This window comes from Ilyonectria robusta (assembly GCF_021365365.1).
Source record: "Ilyonectria robusta strain PMI_751 chromosome Unknown BGZ61scaffold_6, whole genome shotgun sequence".
In the NCBI taxonomy this organism is placed as follows: domain Eukaryota; kingdom Fungi; phylum Ascomycota; class Sordariomycetes; order Hypocreales; family Nectriaceae; genus Ilyonectria; species Ilyonectria robusta.
This window is the reverse complement of record NW_025764440.1, coordinates 82,733-92,067: the sequence shown is the minus strand read 5'-3', so window position 1 is coordinate 92,067 and position 9,335 is coordinate 82,733. Positions and strand designations below refer to the sequence as shown.

Sequence of the window (9,335 nt, the reverse complement as noted above, 5' to 3'; positions counted from 1 at the left end):
CGGTTCCTAACTACTTAAACCGAGCAAATCGAGCTTGTGTTGTCAATATATTTGATACCGCAATAAAGGGTTTCTAACATGGCAATCATTTCGATTTCGTTTCTGGGGCCTGCCATCCTCTACGTAGTAAGAAGCAAACCCTGTGCACCTATTTCTCAGAATTACCGACTAATGTGTTTCGTGAACAGACATTTGGCTACTTTCTGGTTACGGCCATCTACCGAGTCTACTTTGATCCACTTGCCAAGTTCCCAGGCCCGTGGTACTACGCTGCCTCACAGATTCCCATCACCATCCAGCGCATAAAAGGTGATGAGGTTGCTACCTACGCCAAGCTCCACCAGAAGTATGGTCAGTATGTGCGTGTCGCGCCGGGCGAGTTAAGCACTATCAACCCGGCTGCCGCAACGGACGTATACGGACACCGTAATGCCGCCCGTCAAATCCCCAAAGACTTCAAGGCCTACTACATGAAGAACCAGCGAGGAGACGGCACTGAGGGTCTCATGACGGCCGATGACGAATCTCACCGCCGCATGCGAAAGATTTTCTCTCCAGCCTTCAGCGACCGAGCCATTCGCGAGCAAGAGCCGCTTCTGAAGAAGTATACGGATCTCCTCGTGGAGAAGTCGGGTGAATGTTGCGACTCCAAGGGCAAGGTGGATATCCACATGTTCTTCAACTTTGCCACCTTTGACTTTGCTGCCGATCTCGTCTTTGGCGATGGTCTTGACCACCTGGAGCGAATGGAATACCACCCCTTCCTAGCCAACATCTCCGGCGTCGTCAAGTTCAGTGCTTTCCGGAGAGCTATTCGGTCTTTCCCTATGATGGACAAGATCTTTGCCCAGTTTATTCCAAGGTCCATGATCAAGAAGCGCATGGAGCATACCGACTTCTGCGACGACCGTGTCAACAAGCGGTTGGAGAAGAACGTCACCGACCACCCGGATATGTGGACTCTTGTTCTGCAGGCTGAGGATAAGGGTGAGGGTCTGACCTTTGGTGAAATGCGCCAGAATTCGTTCCTCATCCTGACAGCCGCCACGGAGACGACTTCATCGTTGATGACGGCACTGACCTTCCTCCTGGGCCAAAACCCGGACAAGCTAAAGAAGCTCACGGACGAGGTTCGGGGCAAGTTCAGCTCGACTGAAGAGATGACCACTCTCACCTTGCCCCATCTGGAATACCTGCAATGCTGCATCGAGGAAGGCCTCCGCTGTTATCCCCCTGTGCCCGGCGGTCTTCCTCGCCGCACCGGGCCACAGGGAGGCAACCTCGACGGCCACGAGCTTCCTCCTGACGTAGGACCATTCCTGTACTCGCGCTAGAGCCTCTAACTGACGTACCGACAGATCGTAGTCTACTATGCGCAGTCTGCCGCGTATCATTCTCCGATGCACTTTGCTCGTCCCGACGAGTTCATCCCCGAGCGGTGGGCTTCATCGCCCCCGACAGAATTTGCCAACGACCGTCTAGAGGCGGTCCAGGCTTTCTCCGCTGGTCCGCGAGACTGCATTGGAAAGAAGTAATAACTCACGCACCTCCCCTACATCTAGCATGCATCAGAACTGACTGGTTTATTTAGCCTCGCCTACCACGAAGCGAGACTTCTGGCAGCCAAGTTCTTCTGGACGTATGATGTGGAGGTCTGCGAGGAGAGCATGGATTGGATGAACCAGAAGACATATATTGTTGGCCTTAAGAAGCCGCTCTATGTGAAGCTTCACCGGGTCAAGAGGGATGCGTAAATATCCCGGGGTAGCAATAGAAAACTTGGCTCGCCTCAGCTCGACCTGGACGCACAAAGAGGGCTGGAGTTCATGACTTGGGCAGAATACTTGGAGTGTGGAGTCAGACTCTCTCCATGCGCATGGGGCAGTTGAAAGTTTGCAAGTCAAGTGTCGGGAGGGCGCTCTTGGGTTGAATGCATATCTAAGTAGGCTCATGCCTAAGAAAGCACATTTACCGCATTCCTAACGCAAGAGTTGCTTTTGTGGATATAGGTTTCATAGAAACGGGAATTCTTCTTTCTCGTCTTCGTCATTAGGGTGTCTATCCCTGCTGTTACAGCGTCACCTTTCTCTATCTCCTGTATCTTGTCGTGCCCCATGTAAGAGACGCGCCGTGAACCCACTGTGATTTTCTTCTCGCTAAGGACTGATCTGCAGCACTGGAATAAGTCGCGATACTAAATGGGAGACGAGCCTTCCAGTTAGAAGGCCTCCTCTTTAGTTCACAAGCACAAGCTTGTCCCTCCAGTCGAAGCTTGTGTGTCGTTAATCCAAATCATCGGGTCCAGTCATGGTCCCACCACCTTTCTACCCCGGGTTTTCTTGCTCAAGTCCCCCCCATGCGTGACGAGTGCCTCGACAAGATCGACGGATCCCGTCTGCACGGCAACGTGTAGTGGTGTCCAGCCGGCTGCGTTCTCAGCATTGGGACTGGCGCCGTAACTCAGTAGACGGAGCACGACGATCAACTTCTGGCCTGCTACGGCGACGTGTAGTGCCGTGTCCGAGTTGCTGTCTCGCTCGTCTACAGCCAGTCTTCCGTCGGCGAGCAGCATATCGATCATGTTATCGTGGCCGCCCTCGGCCGCAATGTGAAGGGCGGTCTGGAAGGTCTCTGGTTCATCAATGTCGGTGCTGTAGTTGCCATTTTCTAGCACCTGGTCACTCTCGGCAGCATCATAGGGCTGGCCGTTGCGTGGGGGTGTCTCGGGGGAAGTCCAGTAGGACGGTTGAGAGGGTGGGGGCTGTTGCTTGGCATCAGTCGTCGACTATTTCGGGCGGGTGCACTATGCTTCATTTGAGCTTACAGGTGGGAGAAGAGCACGAGCATTGCTGGGCTGTTGCAATCGTGCTGGTTGTTCGATTCGCTGCGAAGCACAGTCAGTCATGGGTTTGGTTGACCGAAGGAAATGCCATTTCAGATTGCCTACGCTGTCTTGCTGAAACTTGTGGCTATCTGTGGGGAAAGCGTTGAGCCAGTGCGCTGCATCGTGCAAGTGGCTAGTTGAAGGTGGCATGTCAAGGTCCTCAATGGTGAGATCTGATCTGTTGGGATGATTAGGTTCATGACTTTGTGCGTTGTCATCTTGCAACCGTTGGGGGCCCTACTGTAGTGGAAGCGACATAGCCACTACTGAATCTTGAAGTTGACTCAGGACATCTACTAGGGTAGAGTTACGATTGGACTGGAGATGTGACGAACTTGACGACGACTGAGAGCTGGTGTCGATTCTATTATCTCTACGACTGCTCCTGCCAGATGAAGAGCCCGGCTTCTCCTGGGCTTTCGATGTGAGTCGAGCTTGTTGCTGTGATTTTCCACCTATGGCATAGTTTGATTAGTGACTGACGTAATAGATGTATCGAATGCTTGTAGGAAGACGCCTGTACCATCAGATGCCGACTGCTTGCCTGGGCGATTGCTCTATCAGCACATAAACCACGGACTAGAAGATGAGAGATGGTTGCGGGTGACTTACTGCGGAACCTGCGCTGAGCATCTCTGTTTTGGATTCTTCGACGCTCAGCGGCATCCATCAATAGTGTTTGGGCAGCGTATATAGGATTTGTGGTACAGAGCTGGCGAGACATAGAGCTAGAAGAGCCACATAGAATGGAGCTGATGGAAAAAGAGGGACTCTGACATCCCAGACGGTACCTCAACTCTTTCCCTTGCTTTTCCCTGGTCCCAAGCGCCCAGACAACACGATCTTGCCTTAAGTAGTTTGGCAGATGGTCGCCTGCATCTCTTTGTGTTGGGTCCCCTCAGCAGGAGATACGACGAGCTGCAGAGACGCTGCGCCCGTAAGGGTCTGACAGTTGGGTGGGGAGGTCAAAAAGTATCGGTCGTCCGGCAGACCGAACATCAAATCGTACTAGGGGAGACCGGCCCGCTCCCGCGCAGATGCAGATCGCTTAGCGCTGACGAGATGGAGGATCTACTATCAGGCATACTACGTAGTGAGTACGGGGGGGCGTGGGGCGTTGCCGCACTTATGCCTGCTACCGTAGTATCTGCGTTATCTATTCGACCTCAAAGGGAAAACACATGCTGCTGCATTGCAGGTGTTGGAGCGGCCGAGCTTCCTGTCTTGCCTCACGCAATACGAAAACAGTTGCTCGTCTACCGTCAGCAGCTGGGGCGGATAAAACCGGGAGGATGCGGTATTTTTCTCAAACAATATTGCCGAAATGCATTGGCCGATTGCTGCCTGATACTCAATCCTGCGGCAAACCCAAAGGAGTCATGTACTTTGCCGTCCGAACCGCAATTTGCCTTGGTCAGGCCGAGGTGGTTTACTGGGAGGTTGCAGTCGCAGGTGGTTCAGGATGATACGCTGGAAGGAGACTGGAGCAGTGACTACCTAATCATGGCACGACTCTCTTCGTATTGTTCCAGATGTGTATTATGACGGGGTATTGGGTTCGGGAGGGGAGGCAGTGAGCAGGACAGAAAGCTATATCTTTGGAGGCAGATGCCAGTTATCATTAATCAATAGTCTTGTAGTTATTTGTGCTTTGAATAAGCATTGGAATTTGCGGCAATTGCTTTTGTTAATATACAACTACCTGACGCCCTCCTCGGTCTCTTCATTGAGGATATATCTGCCAATACGGTACCAAGGGTTACGTGTAAATTGGGTGGGGCTGTATGTATCATTATTTTTCCAATTGACAACACTTTTGCTAATCAACGACCCCCCCGTCTAGTAGTATCCAAAGGCTCTTTCTGCGTGCCTCCGCTGTGGAGTGCCCCTCTTCGGGGAAAGAGAAAACAGCGTCGATCCATTGCCGTTTTTATTTTTGAGGTAAGCCCTATGGAAGACTCAAACATGGCCTGCTTAACCGGCTGCAGCCATCACAGCCCCATTGTAGGGAGTGGAGTCTTACGTACAATATAAGCAAGACAAATTTGAGCACACGCTAGACAGGGGCCGAATGGCATGTAGTTGACGTTGACCACGCGGCGGTGGACACAGGGCCATCGTGCAACGGTTATTTTCCGGAAACGTCACTTGAAGATAAAACAACGCCGAAAGGAGACACCGGTCAGAATATGGTAGGGTGGATTTCAACGGTCGTCGCGGCACACAAGCTTTCCTTCTATCATCCCAGGTGTCCATCGCCACCGGCCTCGGTACCGGCCTCGTCCCTACCCCCAGTCAAAGACCCCAAAGCGTCCGGAGCGTCTCGGCTGTCCGAGGTCATCTGAGGTCATCATCATTTCATTCGCCTATAAGACTGACCCAAAGACCCTCATTAGATAGGAAGAATATAGAGAGCTTTCCACACGTATCATCATTTCCATCTGCTGGATGCAACGGTGCCTCACCTATATCTCAAAGGATTGGCACACTGCTTTTCAGTGCATCACCAGGACCCGTCAGCATGGCACAACAAGACCTGGACTCGACAGTCACACTCCCCCGGATCCTGTGTCTACATGGCGGCGGCGTGAACGCGACAGTGTTTCGGCTTCAATGTCGTAACATAATTCGACGCATGACCGGACACTTCCGTCTTGTCTTTGTGGAAGGACCCTTCATCTGCGACGCGCACCCAGACATCATCCCAGTGTATGGGACTTATGGACCCTTTCGCCGATGGCTTCGTTGGCTCCCATCCCACCAACCTGTCGATTCCAAGACGGCAATTAACGAAATCCACCTCCAGCTGCGGAATGCCATGATGAAGGATAATGCACTCGGCGCCACGGGGGAATGGGTGGGCCTGATGGGATTCAGCCAGGGGGCCAATATCAGCGCTAGCCTGCTTTACACGGAGCAAATTCTGCGAGAGAAACTCCGAAGCAGGGCGGTCGTGGCGAGTTGGCGGTTTGCGGTGCTATTTGCCGGACGAGGACCCTTGTCAGTGTTAGATAACCGGCTGATGGCGCCGCAGGATGTTGGGGATGCCGCACATGCAAGCGTCGAGTTCAGGGATTGGCCAGATGGTTCCGGGACCGAACATGTCCTAAAAGTACCTACCATACACGTCCATGGGATGACGGACCCTGGCCTGCAACACCATCGTCGTCTCCTAGAGACATATTGCGAGCCGGGGACAACACGGCTTATCGAGTGGGACGGTGACCACCGGATGCCAATTAAGACAGCTGATGTCAATGCTGTGGCACAAGCTATCTTACAATTGGGGCACGAGTTGGCTATATTATGATATGTGACACGATATGTGACACGAGATAAAGGCGGACCGAGCCGGCCCTTGTATTACACCTTACCCCGTCAAGCCCGAGGGAGGGGGCACAATAGTATTACTGTGTTGGATTGTAACCCTGGATTACGAAGCTTCTGATAGATCGATCCTCTGACTCTAGTCACAGGGTGTCAGATTACATAATACCTCTCTTGAGAAAAAAGGGGGCCTGAGGCTACACGAGCATGGCCTACCGCGCTCAGTATTATATTGGCTTGATAAGTTTAGAATATCTTGCACTCTCGCCACTCTTATCAACATAACTTGTGTAATAGTGATTCATTTAACGTACATGATAAGCGAATGTCCCAAACAAGTAAATGTCCCAAAAATCCTAACCTCTAAAGTTAAAACCTCAATAAAACCACAACAATATAATTAATCAATTAAAACTAATCGCTATACTCTTCTCCAGAGGTCTCAATTATAGCCTGACAGGTCCTTGCATTATGACCAGCCTTTCCACATGTTCCACAGCGCCTTTCCCTCGGCGGCGCCGACCTTCGTCGACCACTACTTCTCGATGATTCAGCCACTACCTGCGCATTAACGTCTCTCTGATCTATCTCATCCCTTCCCTCATCTAGAGTCATCTTCCCTCTATTCTGTAGGCGGGTTCTTTTCGCTCTGCGCCGCTTACTAAGGGTCTCATTTGCCTGTCAAAGGATCTGGTTCTCAGACTTCAATAATACTATCTGATACATTATTACCTTTATTCCCTTAGAAAATGACTCGAGCGCCTCAAGGATAGATGTCGGAGAGCTGCTTTGATGCCTCCTAACTCGTCTTTTGAGGTATTCGGACTGCGAGCTGGCCTCAAGGACTGTCTTTGGGGTCTTCAAGACCCAAGGGTCAGGGAGGCTGACCTCCTCCTCAACCGATGTTGGAGTCCGTAGCTGCACATCAAGCTTTGATATGACATTTTCTAAGTCTAAAGGAGCAAGTCCAGCCCCTCGAAAACCCCCTTTGATATTGCTCTCCGTCATGGCGGCTTGGTGGGCGGCATAAAAGGCCGGAAAGAACTCAGTCTTTGAAACGTGGGTTATAGAGCATCTAATCAACTGCTCAATTTCTTGACCGTAGGCTTTTTTAAGCAGCCCAAAGCACCCAACATCAAGAGGCTGAAGTAGATGAGACAAATGAGGTAGCATACAAAGTATAATAATATCATTCTGTTCACAATATTTCTCAAAGTTGACTGAGTAGTGACTTTCATGCCCATCAAGGATCAGAAGACAATAGCAACCGGTCGATCGATTCTTTGTGTGCCGGTCAAAGTACTTAAGCCACTCAAGACCTATCTCATTGTCGGTCCAGCCATTTTGAGTCGTCGCAATAGCCCAATCGCCCGGGAGGTTGCTTTCCCGGTACCAGCTGGCGAGGTGATATTGGCCCGCAACCACGATAAACGGCTGGATCGCCCAGCCTTCCGCATTAATCGCCTAAATAACTATAACCCATTCCCAATTTCCAGGCTGCACTGATTTCGGGTTTCCACGCCTATCTGCACCTATAACGACCATTCCGCTTGCAATTATGCCCATCATAAAGCCGGTCTCATCAAAGTTGTAGATATCGGCTAGGTCGATACCATATTTCGCAATTGTATTCTCCACAAGCCGGAACCAATTGCGAATAATGGTTGGATCTTCGCATTTGGCCCTCTGATAGTTGTATTTACGAAAAAAACGCGTCTTGAGCTCTGGTTGTCGCCTGACGAAGTTAGAAGCCCAGCGCTTGCCGACAGGTAACGCGTCGCGGTCAGCGAGCAGTCGGTTAGCCATTTCTTCAACACCACGCAGTCGCGGGGGAAACCCTCGCGAATCTAGGTCGAGAATGAATTGAACAATAATCTGTTCCTCTAGATCGGATAGCTTGCGTGACTTAGGGATAATATCGCGTCGAGACTGCATGCCTTTCTGGCGGCGCCCTAGCCTTTTATTGCAGACATGGTAGATTGATGCAGCGCGTCGGATGCTTAATGATGGATTGTTTTGAAGGGCTTGAAGAGCAAGAAGGATATTAGCCTCTTTATTAAATTGAGACATGTTTGGTGGTGGTAAATTAATTGATCAAATAGAAGAAAGAGAGATTGAGGGATTTTTGGGACATTCGCTTGTCTGGGACATTCGCTTATCATGTACGTTATTCCTTTTTTAATAACCCGCTTTTCGTCTTCTGAACATTATTAGAACCCACGGCTAGAAATTGCTTTGGGAGAACATGACTGTTTGTCAGGCGTGTACTAATTAGCCGAAGTCCTATTGTAACCCCGTGATCAGGCAATACAGAGTTTCCTGGCTGAGTGGCAGCCCAACCCGACCTTCCTGATTCGGGCTGGTCTCGAGTAGGTCTAGGTATATAAATCACCAGCGAGAACCTTGCCCACCTTTTAACTAAGCTTCTTTCAATCCCACACCACGGAACTCTTTTTCACCAGACCAAACCCTCATTCCCGACTTTCATGCATGCCTTACCTATTTTAAGCTTAACGATTTTGGCTGGCGCTCTCCTCAACCCATTTCAATTTCCCACGCTACCTATTTCCACTATGACTGACCGCAAGGTATAATGAAGAATACCCCGAAACTGATGTGTCGCCTGCGCATTTAATAACTGGCCGAAGAAAATCATCTACACCTTTGATGGGATAGAGGAATGGCAGAAGCTGAACCATACGGTGACTGTGTAAGGCTGCTTTTTAATGAAAATTCAGAGTCCCCGCTGACATATTAATACAACAGTATTGTGAAGGAAGACACCGGCTCAGAGAGTTGGATTAGCGATCGAGCCCTGCCTCCAACTTCGCATCCACCGTGAGTACCCTCGATCCTCGTACTATACACTCAGAGACTGACGAATACCATGGCAAGCCCTCTCACTTTAGGCGGCATCCAGAAGCTGCAGGACTTGGACGGTGTGATTGTCAAGGAAGTGGTTGAAGACAAGTAAGAAAAACCACTACAGATTTCTGTACTTAGATTAGGAAGATCTGCACCAAACCTTTGTACAGAAATGAATATCATGGTGAAGTATTGACCTTTTTGTCTGTGCCGTGGCCCATTCTGCGCTGGGTTTGTGGCCCGCAAAGATGGGATTTTC

The 9,335-nt window shown here is 50.5% G+C and overlaps 4 protein-coding genes across 4 annotated transcripts; 3 read left to right on the top strand and 1 right to left on the bottom strand.

The window, feature by feature from the left end:
• Positions 1–27: 27 nt before the first annotated feature.
• BGZ61DRAFT_415925 (cytochrome P450) lies at positions 28–2,056 on the top strand. Its single transcript, XM_046243369.1, has 4 exons — positions 28–126; positions 189–1,307; positions 1,359–1,531; positions 1,592–2,056. The coding sequence occupies exons 1-4, from the start codon at positions 79–81 to the stop codon at positions 1,752–1,754; spliced, it is 1,503 nt and encodes a 500-aa protein (XP_046106468.1). The 5' UTR covers positions 28–78; the 3' UTR covers positions 1,755–2,056.
• A 155-nt stretch (positions 2,057–2,211) lies between these two features.
• On the bottom strand, positions 2,212–2,767 carry BGZ61DRAFT_194686 (ankyrin repeat-containing domain protein). The gene has a single exon (XM_046237838.1). It carries the CDS (start codon positions 2,579–2,581, stop codon positions 2,306–2,308), a length of 276 nt encoding a protein of 91 aa, XP_046106467.1. The 5' UTR covers positions 2,582–2,767; the 3' UTR covers positions 2,212–2,305.
• Positions 2,768–5,306: 2,539 nt separating this feature from the next.
• On the top strand, positions 5,307–6,518 carry BGZ61DRAFT_447310 (citrinin biosynthesis oxidoreductase CtnB). The gene has a single exon (XM_046245317.1). It carries the CDS (start codon positions 5,406–5,408, stop codon positions 6,192–6,194), a length of 789 nt encoding a protein of 262 aa, XP_046106466.1. The 5' UTR covers positions 5,307–5,405; the 3' UTR covers positions 6,195–6,518.
• A 2,127-nt stretch (positions 6,519–8,645) lies between these two features.
• Positions 8,646–9,288, top strand: BGZ61DRAFT_447299 (uncharacterized protein). Its single transcript, XM_046245316.1, has 4 exons — positions 8,646–8,799; positions 8,860–8,921; positions 8,978–9,049; positions 9,107–9,288. Exons 1-4 carry the CDS (start codon positions 8,698–8,700, stop codon positions 9,183–9,185), a joined length of 315 nt encoding a protein of 104 aa, XP_046106465.1. The 5' UTR covers positions 8,646–8,697; the 3' UTR covers positions 9,186–9,288.
• The last annotated feature ends 47 nt before the right edge of the window (positions 9,289–9,335 follow it).

Bases quoted from the DNA above. Each gene is read 5' to 3' on its own strand.
- BGZ61DRAFT_415925 (XM_046243369.1), top strand. From the start codon at position 79: ATGGCAATCATTTCGATTTCGTTTCTGGGGCCTGCCATCCTCTACGTA. The intron at 127-188 runs GTAAGAAGCAAA...TTTCGTGAACAG, and splicing joins GGCCTGCCATCCTCTACGTA to ACATTTGGCTACTTTCTGGT. The intron at 1,532-1,591 runs GTAATAACTCAC...TGGTTTATTTAG, and splicing joins CGAGACTGCATTGGAAAGAA to CCTCGCCTACCACGAAGCGA.
- BGZ61DRAFT_194686 (XM_046237838.1), bottom strand. From the start codon at position 2,581: ATGATCGATATGCTGCTCGCCGACGGAAGACTGGCTGTAGACGAGCGA.
- BGZ61DRAFT_447310 (XM_046245317.1), top strand. From the start codon at position 5,406: ATGGCACAACAAGACCTGGACTCGACAGTCACACTCCCCCGGATCCTG.
- BGZ61DRAFT_447299 (XM_046245316.1), top strand. From the start codon at position 8,698: ATGCATGCCTTACCTATTTTAAGCTTAACGATTTTGGCTGGCGCTCTC. The intron at 8,800-8,859 runs GTATAATGAAGA...AACTGGCCGAAG, and splicing joins CCACTATGACTGACCGCAAG to AAAATCATCTACACCTTTGA. The intron at 9,050-9,106 runs GTGAGTACCCTC...TACCATGGCAAG, and splicing joins CCTCCAACTTCGCATCCACC to CCCTCTCACTTTAGGCGGCA.